This window comes from Barbus barbus (genome assembly GCF_936440315.1).
Source record: "Barbus barbus genome assembly, chromosome: 24".
NCBI lineage: Eukaryota > Metazoa > Chordata > Actinopteri > Cypriniformes > Cyprinidae > Barbus > Barbus barbus.
Window position 1 is genome coordinate 29,146,523 of NC_136752.1, and position 23,788 is coordinate 29,170,310.

Genomic DNA, 23,788 nt, shown 5'->3' on the forward strand with positions numbered 1-23,788 from the left:
ATCTCTAAATTCACATTATGTGTCTTCTTAAGGTGAAAAAACATGCTTACTATAGTTAAACCATGGTACGCTCAAATTAACTGTGGTTTTGCTACACTAACCGTAGTTTAAACATGGCATTTGTACTTAAAAACCAAAAACAAACAAACCAAAAACATGGTTTAATGTAATAAAATCATAATTAATTTTCTTAAGGGATTTGTATTTGTATTTTTTCTTTTGATTTTATAAAGTTGGTTTTGTCTTGTACTGTTTAACAAAAAAAAAAAGAAAGACAGAAAGAAAAATGCAATATGCGCTCCTAAATCCTAAGTGTTTTTTCTTCAGAAATGTATAATAATAATAATATATATATTTTTAACAGCAAATCAGAATATTAGACTGATTTCTGAAGGATCATGTGACTGGAGTAAATTCACAGGAATACATTACATTTTAAAATATATTCAAATAGAAAGCAGTTTTTTTAAATAGTAAAATATTCACAATATCACTGCTTTTGCTGTACTTTGGATCAAATAAACGCAGACTTCCTGAGCAGAATAAAAATACATTTCTCTCCTAATAAACACTAGTAGCCTATTTCTTTCGAGAAATTAATATGTAGGTCAACTTGGCAAATATACAAGTCGACAAATGCAGCTGTGCCTGTTTTTATTCTCACTTCCTGGCAGCAGTAGCAGCAGCAGGTGTATTCTTTTTTCAAACGCTTTCTCGCTTGTGTTTTTTGTCCCAGCGCAGGCTCCGTCTCAGTCACATGATACAGTGTAGCGTTTGTACACAAGATTTCCGAACATAGGACTCTCCTGCAGGCGCTCGCTGTGAGTGAGTGATACTTATTTGTTTCTTTCTCGAATTGTGTCAAATATCATCAATGTAATGTAGAAACTGTCTGATTTTAAAACGCGAAGGCCGTAAACAGTCCATATACACCAACATCGTCCTCAGTTTGTCATTCGTTATTAACATTAAAAAACTCCTTATTTTCATATTAGATTGTGTCTGATTACTTCATTTTATATCAATATTTATAAGATGCATTTTTGAAGAACCAACTTTAATTTATTTGTTCAAAGAAGCTGACGTCATTTTTACATTTTTATTTTAAATATCTGAGATTATGAATAATTTATGAATAATATTATTATACACTAAAGTTACCAGTCAAAAGTTTTTGGACAGTAATGTTTTTTTTTTTTTTTTTTTAAAGAATTGTCTTCTGCTCACCAAGCCTGCATTTATTTGATCCAAAATACAGCAAAAGCAGTAATATTGTGATATTTTTACTATTTAAAATAACTGTTTTCTATGTGAATATGTGTTAAAGTGTAATTTATTTCTGTGATCTGCAGCTGTATTTTCAGTGTCACATGATCTTCAGAAATCATTCTAATATTTGCTGCTCAAGAAACATTTCTGATTATTATTAATATTATTATTGCTATCAATATTTAAAATAGTTGAGTACCTTTTTTTTCCAGGATTCTTTGATGAATAGAAAAATCCAAAGATCAGCATTTATCTGAAATAAAAAGCTTTTTTAACATTATACACTATACCATTAAAAAGTTTGGAGTCAGATAGATTTTGTATTGAATTTTTTTTTTTTTTTTATTATAGAAATGAATACATTTATTTAGCAAGGATGCTTTAAATTGATCAAAAGTGATGATAAAGAGACTTATAATGTTACAAAAGGTTTCTATTTCAGATAAATGCTGTTCTTCTGAACTTTCTATTCTTCAAAGAAACCTGAAAAAATTATATTCAGCTGTTTTCAACATAATAATAATAATAATATCTAATAATAATAATAAAAAGAAAAAGGCAAATCAGAATATTATAATGATTTCTGAAGGATCATGTGACTGGAGTAATGATGCTGGAAATACAGCTTTGAAATCACAGGAATAAATTACACTTTGAAATGTATTCAAATGCACAACAGTTATTATAAATAGTAACATATTTCACAATATTACTGTTTTTGCTGTGGTTTGGATCAAATGAACGCAGGCTTGGTGAGCAGAAGAGAAGTTTGACTGGTAGTGTGTTTTATGTAATTATATGTTTTGCTGTTAAAGTATAGTTGATACATGCACCTTACAAGGATTCAGGCTGGAAACTGATCTGAACTTTGGGGGGCAACCATTTAAATATCTTGTGTAGCTTCTAAAGAGCAGACTAAATGAAAAATAAGTCAAAGTAAGATTTGTAAACAAAAATGTAATGTCTATTGTGTTGAATCAAGGCAGTACTACATAAAAACAAATACTTTTTTATGCTTCTAAGCATTTTGCTAATCCTGCAATGGTTGTGTAAAGTTGATCTGTAGTTATAATAGAGAAGTTTTGTCAGATGAGAGTTATGTGATCCCAGCATGTGTTGGATGGATCAGTTGTGTCTGTGTCTCAGCTGATGGATGGATTGAAGCGTCGTCATGCCTGTGAACGCCGCTGTGATTAGAGGAGTTCAGAAGCTGGTGCTTTATGAGACCAGAGCCGTAAGTCACATTTCATTCATTATTCATGGAAGGTTTTGAATTTAAAGCTCTTTTAAATGCAGGGAACAGCATCATGTTCATCAGATCAGCAGCTCGTGCATATTCAAATATGAATATATGCATATATTTCTGACTATATGACTGTGCATTCACTTAGCATCATATAATGTTGTCACAGCGATGTTAATGTCTCTCTGAGCTGCTAGATGGCAGTGTTCATCTGTCATCAAACTCTGTCTGAACTGCAGCGATCACATTAAATCTGGTCTATAGTTTGGTGCAATCTAAATATGTCTTAATAAAAATTAAGAATTGATATTTTTGCACAAAGAAAATCAAGGTTTTTTTTAGCATTATGGCATTACTTTCATGACAATTAACAACTAATTTTCCCAGTAAATTCTCATGACTGTAGCACACAGTATGCAATTCAAAATAGAATAATGAGAGAAAAAAAAAAAGAATATCTGGACACAATATAGTAATAATGAATAACTTTTGTAAGTGAACGTGTGCTAAGTAAGTCTAATCATAATATAAGATCAAATATTTGTAGCTGACAATGAACAACTACAAATAAGCTGATTTATTTACAGTAGAGTTTATATGAATGTACACTACTGGTCATGAGGTTGGAATAATGAAATAAAAAAAATATTGTAAAAATTATTGAAAAAAAGTCTCTTTTGCTCACCAAGGCTACATTTATTTGATCTAAATTCATAAAAAAGTCATGTGACTCTGAAGACTGGAGTAATGATGCTTTGATCACAGCAATTAATTACATTTTAACAGATATCCACATAGAAACACTTATTTTAAATTGTAAAAATATTTCACAATTTTTACTGTATTTACAGTTTTTTTCATTAAATAAATGCAGCTTTGGTGAGCATAAGAGACTTCTTTCAAAGACATTTTTTTTTTTTTATCATATTTTTTTCCAAACTTCTGAGCAGGAAATATATTTTAGATGTTGTTACAAGACACTATTTGTTCCCCACTTCTTAGATCATATTTATTTTATTATTCATTCTTTCATTTAAAATGTAATTAATTAATTTGTATTATTTATTTATCAATTAATTGTAATATTTTAAACATTTTTTGTTGATTATTTATAGATTTACGTAGATATTCATTACATTATTTATAGATTTTTTTCAACAGTGTTTTATTTATTTATAGTGAATGTTTTATTATTTATTTATTTATATTTGTTTGTTTATTTAATAGTCCTGTGGTGTGACAAATGCAACTTTATGAATATTGTCAAATCATTCAAATCTGCTCTGTGAATATGGCTTAGGTTCCTCCTTCTGTGATTTTTGATGAGAAAATGATGCATCTGATCACTTAATAAAGTAGTAGCACACTCTCCTTAACAACACATCATATTCTGCTCAATATTGAGTAATAAAACACTGAATAAAGTGCAGTGTACATCATTTACTGTGAGATGCAGACAGACAGACAGTGCAGTCCAGTGTGAGTCCATTGTGTCTCTTTAATTTCATGCTGTATTTTACAGTCTTTTAAAGCACAGGACAGATCGGGCCGTTTATGAGCGCAGCAGAATACAGACTATAATAACAGAGAACAAGACCAGCTGTCTTTATCCTCCGTGTGTCGATTTCACTGGGAGTCTTTAATGTGTCTTACCTGGAAATCTGTCCAAATAAAGAGCAGAATGCCTCGAACCCTGCTGTTTTTCTTCATATTCGCTCAATAACTCTCAGAAAAATTGTCAAAAACTAGTCCGGTTCGTATTTCACTCCAAAATCAAAATACGGAAGTCAAATAGTTTTCTTCCATAAAGAAAATAAAGGCTGTTAATAAAACACATTTGACCAATCTCAAGGCTGGTTGTGATTTTAAATCTTATTTGCTAATTATTATTATTTTTTTTAATCATATCACAGTAATTACTGTAGAAAAAATGTGAATCACAAGAAAACTTAAGTTCAGACACAATATGGTAATGAATAATGACAATGCGTAATTGTTCACTTTTAAATGGCTTCATTTATTTTCCTTATGCAAATATGAATATAATAATGCTCAGACAACATACAGATTTACCAAATTTTGCCATAAGTTAAATATATTAAGGTTCTGCAGTATATAAATATATTGTGGAAACTTAATTTCCTGTAGAGCTGCTTTGCAACGATTTGTGTCGTAAAAAGCACTTTACAAATAAACTTGAATTGAATTGAATAAATATGGATATCATTTAGTTCTTTCAGTATTGGGGTGTAATGTGACACATCTGAGTCTGAGTGGTTGCTTGTAAAAACAAGTATTTATGGTCTGTTTTGTGTTATTCAGAGGTATTTCCTGGTGGGCAGTAATAATGCTCAAACTAAGAACCGCGTCCTGAAGATCGACCGCACTGAACCACGAGATCTGCTCATTATTGATGATAAGGTGAGCTGCTTACAATCTTCAGAAACGAGTCCACATGAAACCATGTTTGCCATCTGTTTCATTCATTGTGGTGGAAATAACTTTTTAAACCTTTCTGGAATAAAACAAACTAAATTGTATTCCTTGCTGAGAATTTATATATTTGTTTATTTTAGTAGTAATTTTGTTATGTGCTTTTGTCATTTTTATTCATGTTTATTTTTTATATTTTATATCTAGAATTAATTTGTTTATTTTAGTTTTAGTGTTAGTAATTTTGGTATGCACTTTTGTTATTTTAATTGTTTTTATTTCATTTATTCTAGTTTTAGTAATTTGATGTGCTTTTGTCTGTTTAGTTGTAGTTTTTTCTATGTATGTATTTTTTCTATTTCTATGTCGCTTTATAGTTTTAGTAATTCTGTTGTACGATTTTGTCAATTTTATTTATTTTTTATATTTCTATTTAACTTTCATTAATTTTTTTGTACTTTAAGTACTTCTATGTTCTTTTTTTTTATAATTTTGGTCTTTTTCTTGTTTTTAGGTTTAATAAATATTTATTTTATATCAGTTAGTTGGCAACATTTTCTATGTTTCTTTTCTTTCTTTTCTAGGTTTCCTTCTAATATTTTATTTTATTATTATTATATATATATATATTTTTACTGTTTACTCTGGTGGAAATAGCATTTTAAACCTTTATGGAATAAAATGTCTAACTTCTTTGCTTTCTTTATATTTAATTCTAATTTAATCTATTGACAACAAAACAGATTTCTCATTTGATCCCTGAATTTCTACATATAAATTCCTTGTGGATATGTAAAGTTTTGCTTCAGTGTAAATGTGTGTGTTTATTGTATCTGTCTAACTGTGTGTGTTTCTGGCAGCATGTTTACAGTCAGCAGGAAGTGCGGGAGCTGCTGGGCCGTCTGGATCTTGGCAATCGCACTAAGATCGGACAGAAGGGATCCTCCGGTCTTTCCAGAGCCGTTTCTGCCCACGGCATTGTGGGTAAGAGCCTTTTTTCCCCCTGGATTGCTCAAAGTTTCATTTCCTTTGTTTATTCATCTCCTCGTCTGCCTCCGTCTGGTCAGTGAGCTGTGCACTAATGCAATTAGCCGTCATTGTAACGGTGCGGTTTTAGCGCAGGCACGTGTGTTTTCTAAAGGTCAGGTGATCGCTTCTGAAGCGGCTGATGCCCACGCGGTTTACCTGAGATGCCTCGTCGCCATGGAAACCATGCACCGCCCACACGCTGGAGATTTACACCTCAACAATAACACAAAATAACAGCGACTGTGTCTGGAGCGGTCAGTTTTATTTTCTGGAATGAGCTCAGGAGCCTCGTTTGAGTAACGAGCACACAACACTGACACATGACAGTCAGCTCCATTATTAACACAAACCCTTCATTATTAAATATGTGTATGCGTAGTGTGTGTTTTTACTGGTCAGTGTTATTTGAGGATTATTTATATTATATTATAGTATTTTTAATATTTTTAATATTCTATAATATTGAATATTGATATTTTAGTTTTAGTTTGTTTTAATAATTTTATGCGGTTTTGTCATTTTTATTAGATTTAGTTTTTTAATATTTCTATTAAACTAAGATTTTTTATTTATTTTTTTACGATTTTAGGTTTAGCTATTTTGTTATGTGCTTTATAATTTTTTTTTTTTTTTAATAAATCTATTTTTTATTTTTATTTTATTTATTTATTTATTTATTTATTTTTTAATTTCTATTCTGTTTTAGTAATTTGTTATTCTTTGGTAATTAAGTCATTTTGTCATATATAGTAGATTTTTTCAAATATTCCTATTTAGCTTTATTTCACATTTATTTAGTTTTGTCATGTTGTGCTTTTGTCACATTTAAAAAAAACAATCTATTTATATTTATTTCAGTTTTAGTAATTTGTTATTCCGTTGTGATTTTTATTTTTTTATATAGTTTTAGTTTTAAATAGTTTTATGCCTTTTTGTCATTTTTAGTCATTTTTTAATAGTTCTGTCTAGCTTTAATTTGTATTTAGTCCTTTTTAGTAATTTTGTTATTTTTATTTTTTTTATATTTCTGCTTGGCTTTAGATTTATTTCAGTTTTAGTAAAAAAAAAAAAAAAATCGTTTTAGTAATTTTATGTTTTTGTAATTTTTTAAATATTTCTATTTAACTTTAATTTATTTTTATTTCCGTTTTAGTAATTTTATTCATTTGTCAGTTTTATTATAATCTAAATTTATTTCAGTTTTAGTAATTCAAATTGCTTTATTTCAGTAAGTTTTTCATCTAATATTTATATTTTACATAAATTCATGCATTTGCAAGATGCTTTTATCCAGAGCCATAAATGCATTCAAGCTATACATTTGATCACTTCATGCACTCCCTGGGAATCAAATGCATTACTGTTTATGCAATGTTTATTTTGTTTCGGCTGTAATAGTTTTAGTTACCAATTACAGCACTTTTCTGTTTCTCTGGGCTTGTGTTTTCCTGTCTGCACACACTCCTGTTCATCTGAAGCTGCTTGGAATCGTGTCAGACTGAACCTGCAGGTCAGAATCAGCGTCTCCTCACACAATCACGGCCGGCGCTGTGAGAAACTGAGTGATGATGGTCTGAAGGTCATGGCCTACTTCTGCTGACACACATCGGGTCACACCTCACTTTTAGTTGTGTTAGTCACTGAAATTGTGTCTTATGCAACCTCCATACATCTCTAATCACCTTCTGCTGAGGGAGCGGCGTCGTGGAAGTAATCAGAAGTGCAAATTTAGTGCACAAACAAGTAGACCAGAACATTGATGTGTGTCATGTGTTTACGACACACCTGATAGATTCTTCATAAACACCCACGGCGACGGCGTGTTGTTGTGTGTCAGCGGTTGATTATACTCTGAATGCACTTTAAACCTGAAAGAGAATGGAAATATTGCTGTTTACTGCACATTTAAAGTAATAGCTCACTCAAAAATGAACATTTACCGAAAATATCCTCCCCCTTAGGCCATCCGAAATTAGAGTGAGTTTGTTTCTTCATCAGATCTGGAGAAATGTGTCACTGCATCACTGTCTCAGCAATAGAAGTGAATGGGTGCCGTCAGAATGAGAGTCTGATAAAAACATCACAATAATCCACACCACTCCATCCATCAGTTAACATCTGGAGAAGATGGAACAAATCCAGCATTAAGACATTTGTAACTAAAATATGAGTCCATAATCCATAATAACGCTTCCTCCAGTGAAAAAGTCCATCATCTGTTGTCTCTCACATCAAAATCCAGCCACATATTTGTTTAGAGCTGTTTTGGCATCTGTGCAGATTTCTCTCCTGATTCAGACCAGAACACTTTTTCACTGGAGGAAACGTTATTATGGACTATGCTGTATTTTCAGCATCATTTCTCCAGTCTTCAGAGTCACACGATCCTTCAGAAATCAGTCTAATATACTGATTTATAATCAATGTTGGAAACCGTTGTGCTGCTTAATATTGTTTTGGGGACCTGTGATATGTGTTTTAGGATTCTCTGATTAATAAAAAGTTAAAAAGAACAGCATTTATTTAAAGAAAAATTGTGTTACAATATTCAATGCTATTCAAAAGTTTGGGGTCTACATTTTTCTTTTCAAAGAAATTAATACTTTTATTCAGGAGGGATGTGTTTAATGAATAAAAAGTCATAGTAAAGACTTATATTGTTAGAAAAGATTTCTATTTTGAACACATGCTGCTCTTTTTAACTTTGCATTCATCAAACAATCAAAGAAAAAAGTATCACATGTTCCAAAAAACAATATGAAGCAGCACAACAGCTTCAACACTCATAAAAAAGTATTAGTTTAACTATAACAATCCTGGTAAGTGTTTAAACTAATTAAACTAAGATTAATAGCTGCTAATAGCCTAATAGATTTTGGTAATAAACTGAATGTGTTTTAAATTCACCATAACCAGATTTATGTTTATCATCAATAAATCAAAAAAGTTTGTTTCGATCTCATACATTAAATGAGAATATTTAATTTGGCTTGTCCCACATATTTATCCATGCTCACTCTTTTCAGCTAAATAAATGTTCTAGTTTTCATAACGAACAGATTTATGCTGATTTTACGCAATCTAAATAAATGCATGTTGAAAAATAATTATTTAAATAAAATTGAATAGATGCAAATAGTTCATAATAAATCCAGGCCAGGTTTTTATTTTTTTTTTTTTATTTCTCACCATCTTATTAGTCATGGAAGCCGATGGCACTAAATCATAAACAAACAAAGTAATGTAGTTAACTAATGAAACCTCACTGTAAAGCGCAAAAAAACCACATGATTCACTGTCTTCTCTCTTTCAGGTTTCGTGCGGTTTCTGGAGGGTTACTATATCGTGTTGATCACGAAACGTCGTAAAATGGCAGATATCGGCGGCCACTCGATTTATAAGATTGAAGACACGAATATGATCTACATTCCTAATGACTCTGTGAGAGTCACACACCCTGATGAGGCCCGGTGAGTCCGTTTATACATATTTGATAAACACATGTTAACTTTACTCTAATTATTGTTTTTAGTGTGTTCTACAGAGAGTGACCAATTAGATCATTCGGATTTGGTCCCATGAGAGTCTGTGTTCAGAAAGGACTGCTAGTGTACTGCTTACTACATACTAAGCAGGCCTCTAAATGATCAACCTGAAAAAGTTGTTGTCTGATTGATAGTTTAAGAGTTTTTTATCCAGTAAAAGCTCTTTTAGTGTAATTGTAGAAATGCTTCTGGTGTCTTTCTGCTGTCAAATCTTGACTGATTTTGATCAAGTAAAGGTCAGAATAACTGCAGTCATATCTCCAGATGAACTCTTACTGGACTGAAGCAGCTCAGCTTTACTTGATTCTCCATCAATCATTCTCTAGAAAAATCAGTGCGTCTCAAATCTGATCATCAGGATCTTTTGAGGAGCGTTTGTTTCCAGAAGCTTTACTTTCTCTGTTTCTCAGCGGAGGAATGATCTTCACAAGCCTCCAAAACATCTCACATCTTCTGAGGAGTGTTTATTTCTTCATCTAATCAGCATTGCATTGCATTATATAGCCTAGTGGTCGACCGATAAATCACCAAAGCCGATATATTGGCATCGGCCGATAAGTTTTTCTGTTTTGCCGATATGTTCAAGGTGGGACTTTTATTTTGACGCGCCTGATCACACAGTGCTCACATTCTCCCTCTTGTTCGCTGCCGTCGTTCAGTTCTGTCTAATACGGATAGAAGTCTGTCTGATAATCAGATAGAGCAGTTAAACAAAAGAATTAAAATGTATACAAAGTATTATAACGATTGCTTTTATATTAGTGATAGAAAGGCAAACATTATAATACTTTCTCGTTTGTCTTCAGCATTCAGCAAATATGCATTTTTTTCATTTAAACAAATCTTTGAATGACTAATGAACATTTAATTTCACAAACTTAGACAGATCCAGCTGTGAGATGTTATGAAGTGCATTTGTATCCTGCATGATCGCGTGTTCTCTGTGTGACTTTCCGTGCGAATTGAATGCTTTAAACTCGTGTTTTCAAATTATGCTGTGCTTTATGCATTTGCCCACTGTCATATTCATGTCATTTTCACTGTGTGCTGTATGTAAAATGAGTGTTACCTTGGCTTTAGTTGAAAAAATATGATTCCCAATGCACACAAACTTCCCAGAATACTGAGTGCCCTGTTGGTTACAGTGTTTACTTCCTTTGTAATTTATATTTTTATTAAATATTTATTTATTTGTGAAAAATACTTTGTCCTCTAAAGTATAAGTATGTTTATTTTACAAATACATTTTTTTATTAATTTCAAATTTCTTAAATATTAATTAAAATAAGTACAATTATATCGGTTTTATATCGGCCACCCTGCTTTCCAAGATATCGGCTGTAAAAAAACAAAACAATATCGGTCGACCACTAGCAATATATCTTTGGATCATTTCAATCTCATCTTACTAAGACATATAATTGGAGATATACAAGAGTGACCACTGAAATTATGATCATTTAATGTCAGATATACTGTTTTAAAGATCTCATTGATTTACATTACAAGCAGCAGATTTTCATCACTTTTGTCCTTATTACTGTCAGCATCTGCACCAAATTGAGTATTGTTGCTCAGTTTGAGTCTCTAAATAAATTGAGCAGTTTTTTCTTCATATTCTCACGTGTCATAAAAAGCCTGATGAATCCCCCCCAAAAAAAACATAAAAACTTTTTTTATTAGTTTATTTAAAAAATAGTTTGTACATGGTTATAACTGTTACATAAAAAAAATAAAAAATTCTGACTGTTATCTTATATGCCAGGCTTTACAGGGTTAAATAGTTAAAATAGTTTTATCCAGTTATAGTATTATTTTGCATCCAATTTTTTAACATTCAGAATAAATAATGAGTCTTTTGAGGCTCTTTGTATACAGATATCTCACACACAGTATTTTTTGAGCATGCATACTGCAGTAGTAGTGATAGATAGTTAGTATGCTAGTATGCTGTTCAGACTGTTTGTTTCTTCAGGTTTTCCTCACACACCTGCTGCGGTCGGTCACTCTGATCTCTGGATGCAATTCACACGTGTGTGTGTGTGTGTGTGTGTGTGTGTGTGTGTGTGTGACGACAGTGAAGTTTGTTATTCATCACTCCTGATGTGTGTTAGAGCTTTACAGTAACACACAGTACTTTCAGAAGTACAGCCTGTAACCGTTGACTCATATGTAACATGAGACACAGTTTACGTCTTTGTGTCCAATTTCAGTCGTGCGCTTCAGTAACATTGCTTTTCCTTATTACATTGTATCTGAAGAATCTGAGTTGTTTCTTGCAAGCCACTTTGTAGTAAAACAAAAACACCCAGCAAAAAGTACATTATTATCTTGGTTTGAATGTTTTTAAAGTCTCTTCTGCTTACCAAGGCAGCATTCATTTGATCCAAAATACATAAACAATTATGAAATATTATTACAATTTGAAATAAGTGGGTTATATGTGAATATCTTTTAAAATGTATCATGTGACACTGAAGACTGGAGTAATGATGCTGAAAATACAGCTTTGATCTCAGAAATAAATTATACTTTAACAGATATTCACATAGAAAACAGTTATTTAAAATTAAAATAATATTTAACAATTTTTTAAGTATTTCCGAGAGACTTATTTCAACAAAAAAAAATCTCAGTCATTCCAGACTTTGTTAGTGTAGGCCCAATTATTTAATGATTATATCATGAACGAATTCAGACTCGAATGTTTTAATTAGCTGTTTTCTTAAACGCTGAGCATGTTTTTCCACAGATACGTGAGAATCTTCCAGAACGTGGATCTGTCCAGTAACTTCTACTTCAGGTGAGTGAGGATTCTTCATCTGTCTGTCTTGTCGTTTATCTCCGAGCCCTTTAGAAAGCGTCTTGCACTCATATTACTGTGAACTCGAATAACTTCCAGATCATTGTAATGGAAATATCATTTGTTGAGCTCCTCAGATACGCCGCTCATGTGGCCTTATTTGTCCTTTACCCCGTTTCTGTCCACCAATCTGGCCGTACCGTCGTCTTCTCCGTCTCTTGGTTTTAGAAAAGAAGTGTATTAAAGCAGCTGAAGTCATTTCAGTCGAATAATAATACAGATAATCAGACAGCAGTCCTAAAAACAGTTTGAACATTATAAATGTCTGAATGTTGTATTATATTACAAAATATATCAGGTGCCGTTAATTGAAGAGAAAGATTTGACAGACATTTGACCAAAAAATCTTGAAAATTGATACACATGCTTTTTAAACTTTTTTTGTGAGAACTTTAATCTCAGACTTTAATGAGACATTCATTTTATTATTTATATATATATATATATATATAACTCTGACTTCTGATATGTGTGTGTGTGTGTGTGTGTGTGTGTGTGTGTATCATTAATATTGCTAATATTTCTATTATAGTTTTCATTATTTAATTGATTTTCTTTCTTCTGTCTTTTTTTACTTTTAAATGTCTATATAGTTTTCTATATTAGTTTTAATTTTAATTCATTAAACGAGAAAGCTAACTGAAAATGAGAAAATGCTTGGTAAATAGCTGAAATAAAATAAGTTTAAGGTTAAAGTTTATTTCAGTTGTCATTTATTTTGTTTACAAATTCTTTTTAAAAAAATGTTTATGGTTGGAGTAAAAAAAAAGTGTGTGTGTGTAGAATAAGGTATAAAATTGTCAAAAATATGAAAAATAAATAAATTGCTGTAATATGCATTGGATTTTTAATGTACTTTTGAATAAATAGGTAGATCTGGGAAAAATATCATATATCAGTCGCAAAAATGATTCACGCTTATCTAAATTTATTGATCTGACTTCATCATCATTACTAATAATGTTTTTTATATATAATTATTTATTTTTTTTAGCCCTGAATTTTCATGTGGTTCTGTATATGATTTATGAGCATTACATACAAACTATTGATCAAATTAACTCGTCAATCTCATTTAATTTCCGTCATGTTAGCTGTACTTTAATCTTCTGGCATAACTTTCACGTTAATACAGTTTGATCTACAAAACAGCAAAGCAAGCAGAAGTTAGTTATTTAGTTTCAGCAGGAAATGTCATTTCTTCAGAAGTTTGTTGTTTTGTGTCCTGCTGGTGAATGAAGAAAACGAGAAGAGCGTTGATAAATTGAACAGGTATTAATTTTGTATGTGGACGATGTCGTCTTGTGGGAAGCTGAAATAATTGCATGTGAGCGCTGATGAACTTATGCGAGTTCATTCGGTGCGCTTCATCTCTAAGCAACATGCTGCCTGTCGCCTAGCAACAATGAAAGCTGCATCCCGCTGCTTGACACACATGAGTAGCGTGATTATTCCTGCCATGAGTTCATGTGAGGTTTGACCTTTGAACTGTAGTTACAGCTACGACCTGAGCTACTCGCTGCAGTATAACATGACGCTGCTGCAGCTGCCGTGTGACGCCGGAGAAACCGAGGAGCTCAACACCAGCAGACAGGACAGCTTTGACATCTTCGAGGAGGAGGGACTCCCCACTCAAGGTTTGCTTTCGTTCTTGGACTTTATATTTTTTATTAAAATCAAATTAAATTAAATTTAAAATAAAATGTATTATTGTTTTATACTTAAATGTGTTTTTGGTATTTATTTGCTTATTTTATATTATTTGTAATTATTTTTTATATTTAATTTTATTTGGTTTGATTATTTTCTTAATTTATATATTTAGATTTGATATGTTTTATTGCATTTTCAGTTGCACTGTATTTTTTTTTTATTGTATTTTTTTCTTATTTTTCATTTCATGTTTAAACTATTTTATTTTCCTTTTATTATATCTTTATTATTATGTGATTATTATATAATCATATCTAAAATAAAAGTTTTTGTTCACATAATATATATGTGTGTACTGTGTATATTTATTATGTATATATAAATACAAACACATGCATGTATATATTTAAGAAAAATATGTAATGTTTGTGTATTAAATATATCTTTTATATAATATAAATTATATGAATTTAAATGTATACATGTAGTAAATATTTTCAAAATAGTGTTATAAAATATACATAATAAATATACACCGTACACATACATATATTATGTAAACCACTTTTATTTTGGATGCGATTAATCACGATTAATTGTTTGACAGCACTAAATGGTTTATGTATTTATTTTTTATGTATATTATGTATCACCCTTGAGTTTTATTTGATATTGTTGTGTATTTATAATTAATAGCACTTAATTTTATTTTAATTTGTTTTTGTTTTTATTTCATATATTTATATTTTATAACACTCTTGGGTTTTGTTTCCTGTTATTTTTTAATATTTTTATTTTATTGTTATTTAAAAAAAAAAAAATTCATTTTGAAGGTCTCAACATTTTTAGCCCTTTTTTGTTTCTTTTCTTGTTATAGAGAAAGGACTTGATTCCAGTTATTTATTCTCTTCTCACTGTGAATTATTAATTGATGTGTTTGTGTTTCAGTTGTGCACAGTTTAATTAACGAGCCGTATGCTAAGTATGTGTGGAATGCTCGTCTGCTGGAGAAGGTCAAAGACATCGTCCATCCTGATTGGCTGCTCTACATCATTCATGGATTCTGCGGCCAATCCAGTATCCTTACATATGATGTTTTTATAGATAATGTTCGGTTGTTGTCTCAGATCCGTCTCCGTCTGTCTGTGGTCTGTAGTGCATACGAATATTTTCATATAGATGAATCTCTGAGCCCAAGGTCAGACAAAACAAAGTCTGTGCCCGTTTCACACTGATGCACATTGATGTGTGTTTGTGTGTGTATGAGATACAACAACAGAAACCGCGTCCACCAAATGAAAGTAACCGCAGCTGATGCGCAGCATTGTTTATTTATCATGGCAGTGATCTAGTTTTATAATTGCTTTCCACATGAAATGCTACCTACTTTGTAATTTTTTTTTTTTTTTGTGTATCCTTTTGCAAAATATTATTAAAACCTATTTGTTTATTTACCCTTATGCAAAATTAAAAACATTATTTTTGTTTTTGTTATTTTGTACCCTTCAGCTAAATACATTTGTATTTTATTTTGTACCCTTCTGCAAAATAGTTAACAATTATATTATTATTTTTATCTTGCGTTGTGCCCTTCTGCTAAATAATACATTTTATTTTTAATTTTATTTACTCCTCTGTAAAATACAATTTTACAAAACCTACTAAATAGAAAACCTTATTTTATTATTTTTGTTTTATTTTGCACCCTACCACAAAATACAGTTTTTATTTTTAATTTGTTTATTTACCCTTCTGCAAAATACAAACTGTTAATTGATTTTTCATTATTTTATTTAGTTTAGTTTTGCACCCTTAGCTAAATACACTATTTTAAATAAATAAAAAAATACATTATTATTTATTGTTTACAATTATTTATAAAAAAAATATTTTTAAATATAATTTATGTTTTACCCTTCTGCAAAATAGTATTTTTTTTATTTTAATTTTATTCTGCAAAATACAGCTAAATCTCCGTTCTGATAGCAACACATGGATTCTAGCTGATCGAAGCTGCTTTTATCATCTCAGCTGTCTGCTGGTGAACCTGATCTTGATCACTTTGAACCAGCAACAAACCATTTACCGTTTTCCAGAAACCAGCTCGACATCAGCTGTTTTTCCCAGCAGAGAGTTCAGGAGGGTCAAAACTGAACAAAAAGGTTCAAAACGAGCTAAAAGAACACAAAGAGAGAGAAAGGATCATCCGGAGAGAGTCTGGAGCTGTTGATTGCTGTGTGGCGTAATGGTTTCTCTCTGTGAGGAGCCTGAAGCAGCGGTGAAGGGGTTCACGGATGTCAACAGTGTTTTCACAGAGCGATGGAGACACTGAATGATCTCAGAGCCTAATGCATTCATACGAGCAAGATAAGAGCTAAGAAGCACACAAAACACTTGAGAAATCATAGGCTGGGGTCAATAAGATTTGTGTTCTATTTAAAGTAAGCTGTTCATTTATTACAGAAAAAATGCAATCAGAGTCTAAAAATATACAAAATGTGGCGAATCAAATTTATTTTTAATTTATTTATTTTTAAGTTTCAATTAATTTTTTTAACTTTATTTTATTTTTGAGTCAGAGCTAAAAAAAAGCCCTAATGTCTGAATGTGTACTTCTCTACCATATAGTATGCAAACAGTAGTATGTCAAATCCCTAGGCTGTCCGAAAACTTAAAGTTAGACTTCGAAGTCAAATGAATTAATGGATGTCCTAGTAATTGCTGTTTGTATGTTAAAGTAGAGAAGTAGGTGTATTTAGACAGCTCTAATTGTAGTACGCACTTGCAATAAGCTCTTCACTTCACAGTACAGATAGTATGCCAACACAGACAGCAGTCTTAAAAAATATACAAATTGCAGAGATTCCTTTTTTATTTAATTTTTAAATAATTTTTCTTATTCTTTATTTCGTACCCTTCTGCAAAATACATTTAAATTATTATTATTATAATTATTTTTTTTATTTTTTATTAATTGTAATTTTATTTTATTTTAAGTTGGACATTTTTTATTATATTTTTTATTATTTATTTATCTTTGACTTTCAAAGATTTTTATTATTTTTAATTTTATTTTATACCCTTCTGTAAAGTTTTTTATTCATATCTTTGATTTCAGAGCTAAAAACATACCCCATGTCTGAATATGTGTACTTCTCTATTGTATAGTAAGCAAGAAGAGTCTTCAAAATATACCAAATACAGAGACTCGAATCCTACTTTATTTAATTTGATTTGATTTTAATAATTGATAATTGTTTTACATTTTTATTAGTGCTGTCAAATGATTAATCGCATCCAAAATAAGTTTTTGTTTACATAATATATGTGTGTATATTGTTTATATTTATGCATATATAAATACAAAAACATATATGTATACATATTAAATATATATATAATATGAAATATAAGAATACAAATGTATATACATGTAAATATTTTCAAAATATATACTGTATGTGTGTGTATTTATATATACATAATAAATATATACAGTACACACATTATGTAAACAAAAACTTTTATTTTGGATGCAATTAATCGCGTTTAATCGTTTGACTAACACTAACTTTTATTTAATTTAAATTAATAAAAAATGTTGTAGCCTTCTGCAAAATACAGTTACAACCTACTTATTTTATTAGTAAGGATATAGTCCAGATTTCTGGTGGAATGGTCATGTGCTGCGTGTTCATATCAGATGCTAGTAAAATAAAAAGCCTTTAATTAACTGGGCTAAGTCATTAAAATAGTGTAGAGCTACGTGCACTTTTAACTATTTTAATGACTTAGCCTAGTTAATTAAAGGCTTTTTATTTTTACTACACGAGTGCATTGGAATATTTCATTTTCTCAGTTTGATATTTACCTCTAAATATCCAAAGAGCAGCATTCTTAGCTCCTGTTGTTTTGATCAGATGCTAGTGTTGTGGTTCTTTAACGCTGGCGCTCAGAGCTGTTGATCTACGGCCGGCCGGTGCATGTCACGCTCATCGCCCGCCGCTCCAGCCGCTTCGCCGGGACGCGATTCCTCAAGCGAGGAGCGAACTGTGAGGTACGGACCATGTGCTCTTTTGTCCAACACGAGCCGTGCTTCTCCTGTATTTATCTCTGTGTGTTCAGGTGTGATTATGTAACGTTTGTTTGCTCTAAAGCTGTCGGCCGTTAAAGCTTCGCTAAGCTCTCTGTGATGCTTTATGATGGGGAAGATACTTCAAAACTGCAGACTGACGTATTTCAGCTGCTCATTTCACAGTTAAACCTCAGTCAAGCTCTCTTTGAGAAAGTATTTCACAACAGGATACTTACAAAAGTCTGTGTAATTGTGTTGAAGCTGTTTAAAGGAATGTATTATTTATAAATCTTTGATTATCAGAGCTGAAAACACCCCATGTCTGAATACAGTAGGGCAAATAAGTATTTGATACACTGCCGATTTTTCAAGTTTTCCCACTTACAAAGAATGGAGAGATCTGACATTTTCATCATAGGTACACCTCAACTGTGAGAGACAGAATATAAAAAAAAATCCAGAAAATCACATTGTATGATTTTTGAATGATTAATTTCCATTTTATTGCATGAAATAAGTATTTGATACAATAGAAAAATAGAACTTAATATTTGGTACAGAAACCTTTGTTTACAACTACAGAGGTCAGACGTTTCCTGTAGTTCTTGAGCAGGTTTGCACACACTGCAGCAGGGATTTTGGCCCACTCCTCCATACAGGTCTTCTCCAGATCTTTCAGGTTTTGGGGCTGTCGCTGGGCAACACGGAGTTTCAGCTCCCTCTATAGATTTTCTATTGGGTTCAGGTCTGGAGACTGGATAGGCCACTCCAGGACCTTGAAATGCTTCTTACGGAGCCACTCCTTAGTTGCCCTTGCTGTGTGTTTGGGGTCATTGTCATGCTGGAAGACCCAGCCACGAGCCATCTTCAATGCTCTTACTGAGGGAAGGAGGCTGTTGCCCAAAATCTCGTGATACATGGCCCCATCCATCCTCCCCTCAATACGGTGCAGTCGTCCTGTCCCCTTTGCAGAAAACCACCCCCAAAGCATGATGTTTCCACCCCCATGCTTCACGGTTGGGATGGTGTTCTTGGGATTGTACTCATTCTTCTTCCTCCAAACACGGCGAGTGGAGTTTACACCTAAAAGTTCTATTTTGGTCTCATCTGACCACATGACCTTCTCCCATGCCTCCTCTGGATCATCCAGATGGTCTTTGGCAAACTTCAGACAGGCCTGGACACGTGCTGGCTTGAACACGGGGACCTTGTGCGCGCTGCAGGATTTTAATCCATGACGGTATAGTGTGTTACTAATGGTAGCCGTTGAGACTGTGGTCCCAGCTCTCTTCAGGTCATTGACCAGGTCCTGCCGTGTAGTTCTAGGCTGATCCCTCACCTTTCTCAGGATCATTGATACTCCACGAGGCGAGATCCTTGCATAGAGCCCCAGTCCGAGGGAGATTGACAGTCATCTTGAATTTCTTCCATTTTCTAATAATTGCACCAACAGTTGTTGCCCTCTCTGTTTGCCTATTGTCCTGTAGCCCATCCCAGCCTTGTGCAGGTCTACAATTCTGTCCCTAGTGTCCTTAGACAGCTCTTTGGTCTTGCCCATAGTGGATAGGTGGGAGTCTGATTGATTGAGTGTGTGAACAGGTGTCTTTTATACAGATAACGAGTTCAAACAGGTGCAATTAATACAGTGGAGGATAGGAGGGCTTCTTAAAGACAAACTAACAGGTCTGTGAGAGCCAGAATTCTTGCTGGTTGGTAGGTGATCAAATACTTATTTCATGCAATAAAATGGAAATTAATTATTTAAAAATCATACAATGTGATTTTCTGGATTTTTTTTATATTCTGTCTCTCACAGTTGAGGTGAACCTACGATGAAAATTACAGATCTCTCCATTCTTTGTAAGTGGGAAAACTTGAAAAATCGGCAGTGTATCAAATACTTATTTGCCCCACTGTATGTGTACTTCTCGACCATAAAATATGCAAAAAGTAGTATGTCAAACCACTAGGCTGCCCAAAAACTAAACTCGGGTTTTATATAATTGATATAATTTTCATTTTATTTTATACCCTTCTGCAAAATATATTTTATTTTATGTATATTAAATGTTTTTTATTTTATTATTTTATTTAATATTAGTTTTTCATTTTATTAAATTTAATTAAATGGTTTTTGTTTTATTTAACTTTATTTTAATAAATATAATTTATTTTTATTTACATTTCTCATTTTTTTTAAATATTTTTTATTAAAAGATACGCATTTTAATTTTCATTATTAAATATTATTTATTATTTAATTTTATTTTTTATGTTTTTTATGTTAAATTAAAAGCTACTTATTTTATTTTATGTTTTATGTCTTTGATTTTCAGAGCTCAAAACATACCCCATGTTTTAATGTTTTTTTTATTTTATTAATTTGTTTTATTTTATCTTTTATTTAATTTTTTACATTTTATAAAATTTAATTCAATGTTTTTATTTTATTTTAATATCTTTTTATTTACGTTTAGAATTTTTTAAATATTTGTTTTTAAATTAAAAGCTACTTATTTTAATTTTCATTATTTTTTTTATTTTTTTTGTACCCTTCTGCAAAATATAAAAACTACTAAAAACTACTTTTTAATTTCATTATTATTATTTTATTTTATTTTATTTTATTTAATCTTTGATATTCAGAGCTGATAATATGTCTGATTATGTGTACTTCTCTATAGCCTGTAAAACGAGTATGTCAGGGGATTTGTGCTCGTATTTTCAGGGTGATGTAGCGAACGAGGTGGAGACGGAGCAGATCATCCACGACGCCTCGGTCATGTCGTTGACGGCGGGCAGTTTCTCCTCCTGTGTTCAGGTCCGAGGCTCGGTTCCTCTGCACTGGTCTCAGGACATCTCCACCATGATGCCCAAACCGCCCATACGCCGTAAGAGCCACTTCCTGTCCATTACCTCACCACTACTTCCTGTTTATCAGCTCAAAACTGAGCCTTCACCCTCCTTCAGGACACGGAGGGATGTTTTACATTTACATTTATGCTTTTATCCAAAGCGACTTACATTGCATTCAAGTTACAGTTTTTACATTTGATCAGCTCTTGCTTTCCCTGGGAATCGAACCCATGACCCTGGCGTTGCAAGCACCATGCTCTACTATTTGAGCTACAGGAAAGCTTTTTCTAGAAGAGAGAGGCTGTATTTAAATGCATTTATCTGCTAAAGGTTTGTTTGGAGCTCAAAGCTACAGACATTAAAAGGTTCTTTAAATGTGCAATGTTAGATTTGAACATAAACTGTGTCCTGTATAAAAACATCCAGTCAGACCCTGAAATGCCATATTTTGCATATGGATGTTTTCATAATCCTGGTTTATATAGATGAACTGTCTCTGACCCCAAAGTCAGACAAAACAAAGTCTGCACCCGATTTTCACTGATGCACATTCATGTGTGTGTGTGTGTGTGTGTGTGCAGGGCTTGCAAAATCGCTAGCCCGAAGTTCTGGGGCTATTGTGTTTTGCAGTCGGGCTACCAAAATGTATCACTGTCCTGCCCGACGGGCCTTAAATACAGGGCTCCCATGCAGTGTTCCTCTAAACTGAGCGCACTCTTCTTCCACCGCGGCCGCGCAGAGGAAATAATGTGCCTTGCGCACACAAAAATTAGTTGGGAAGCCATTTGATTGAATGCCGCAGTAAAAGGGAAAGAATAGCAATGCTCGGGCAAACCGCTCTAGAGCTGATGTCACGACAGAGTTAGAGCCGGTTTCATAGAAAGAGAACGATATGCACCAAACGAGCCGCTGTAGAAACTGAATACTTCAATGGTTGCGGTGCGCTCAACACCAGAGACAACACAAACACAATGACATGAAATAAAACATCCTCATGTATTAAAGATGGAGTGGCTTGATTAAGTGCTGGAAATAGCAGAGGATGGGCAAAGAACGGTAACATGTTCAGTCTCACACAAGAGTATTGCACAAACTGTACTTCATAACCATGTTTAGACAGATATAGAAGAATTCATGTTCACGTTTTTTAATATTTAACTTGCAGATCTCAGCTTAAGTTTTGCTTCAGTTTCTATTCTATTCTATCAGTTTAAATAGTTTGTTTTGATAATATATTATGTTAGGCCTATATTATAGACTCAAAAACAAGGTCAATTATTTATCAGGTTTTTGACTTTGAGTCATTTCAAAAATACAGAAAAAACTGTACTGTATTGGTTTCCTATTTTAATACCTATACTTTAAAATAGCATTTATTCCTGTGATCAAAGCTGTATTTTCAGCATCTTTACTCCAGTCTTCAGTGTCACATGATCTTCAGAAATCATAATAATATACTGATTTATTATCAGTGTTGAAACTGTTCTGCTGCTTCATATTTTTTTTGGAACCTGTTTCTTTTTTCTTTGATTCTTTGATTAATAAAAAGTTTAAAAGAACAGCATTTATTCAAAATATAAATATTTTCTAACAATAGAAGTCTTTACTATCAGTTTGATCCATTTAACACATCCTTGCTGAATAAAGTTTATTTAACTTCCTTTAAACTTTTTTTTAAAGTATCTTTAAAAAAAAAAAAAAAAATCTGACCCCAAACTTTTGAGTAGTTTATATTGTAACACAAAATCTCTATTTTGACTAAACACTGTTCTTTTTAACTTTTGATTTTTTTTCAAATATCACAGGTCCCAAAAAATACAGTATATAAAAGCAGTAAACTGTTTCCAACATTGATTATAAATCAGCGTATTAGAATGATTTCTAAAGGATCATGTGACTCTGAAAATACTGCTTTGCTTCACAGGAGTTAATTACATTTTAAAGTATAGTAAAATAGATAATTATTTTAAATTGCAATAATATTTCACAATATTATTTTGTGAAATAATATTCAGTATTTTTGATCAAATAGATACAGCCTTGATGAGCATAAGAAACTTCTTAAAAAAACTTTATTGATCCAAACTTTTGAACTGCAGTGTATTGCCCAATAGAGAAAAGTTTAGAGAGAGCAGTGCTCCCACGGGTCCTTAAATTTGGTACAACTAAACTGAAGAGTTTTTATGGCCTTAGACAGTTTTAAATATGTTAAATGGTATAAGAAATAATTTTTCAAATTGCCTTAAATAGATTTTTCAGAATTCTGCAGATACCTTGTAAATAGTAAAATAAAACTCTTTCCTTGATATTCGTTGATATTTGTGTATTGAAAATGTTTTTGATTGACATTTATGGTCTTTATTTTATTTGGGCTAGTTAAATTAATTTTCGGGCTACCAAAATCTGAGGAGTACCTGCCCGAAGGGATACCAGGGATTTAGAGATTTTGCGAGCCCTGGTGTGTGTGTGTGTGTGTGTGTGTGTGTGTGAGAGAGAGACTCTGGACTGTTGATTTATCATGGGTGTGATCTAGTTTTACAGTTGCTTAACACATGCCATGCTGCAAAATACAGCTAAAACTTTATTTTATTTATTTTAATACATTTAATTACGTTTTATTTTAATGTTTAAATTTTTTTGTTTTAAATAATTTATATACCCTTCTGCAAAATATTTAAACCTACTGATATATATTTTTCTTTTTAAAATGAGTTACTTTTTTCATCCTGCTGCTAAATATAGTTAATCTACTTTAACTTATTTTGTTTTATTTTATTTTATTTTATTCATGGCAGTGATCAAGTTTCACAGTTGTTTTCCAC

The 23,788-nt window shown here is 31.9% G+C and overlaps 1 protein-coding gene across 4 annotated transcripts in view; it reads left to right on the forward strand.

Annotated features, from left to right (window-relative positions):
• The first annotated feature begins 729 nt into the window (after positions 1–729).
• The window catches only part of fig4a (FIG4 phosphoinositide 5-phosphatase a), a 67,707-nt gene continuing 44,648 nt past the window's right edge, over positions 730–23,788 (forward strand). For 2 of the 4 annotated variants that reach the window (XM_079375308.1, XM_079375306.1), the window contains exons 1-10: positions 752–825; positions 2,416–2,503; positions 4,835–4,933; positions 5,806–5,929; positions 9,288–9,444; positions 12,272–12,322; positions 13,877–14,019; positions 14,984–15,112; positions 17,992–18,092; positions 20,839–21,001. In XM_079375308.1, coding sequence (XP_079231434.1) covers positions 2,441–2,503; positions 4,835–4,933; positions 5,806–5,929; positions 9,288–9,444; positions 12,272–12,322; positions 13,877–14,019; positions 14,984–15,112; positions 17,992–18,092; positions 20,839–21,001 — 1,030 coding nt within the window. In that variant the 5' untranslated portion in view covers positions 752–825; positions 2,416–2,440. Of the gene's footprint in view, positions 826–2,398; positions 2,504–4,834; positions 4,934–5,805; positions 5,930–9,287; positions 9,445–12,271; positions 12,323–13,876; positions 14,020–14,983; positions 15,113–17,991; positions 18,093–20,838; positions 21,002–23,788 lie in introns of all 4 variants that reach the window. The other 2 variants (XM_079375305.1, XM_079375307.1) reach the window with 2 other exon arrangements.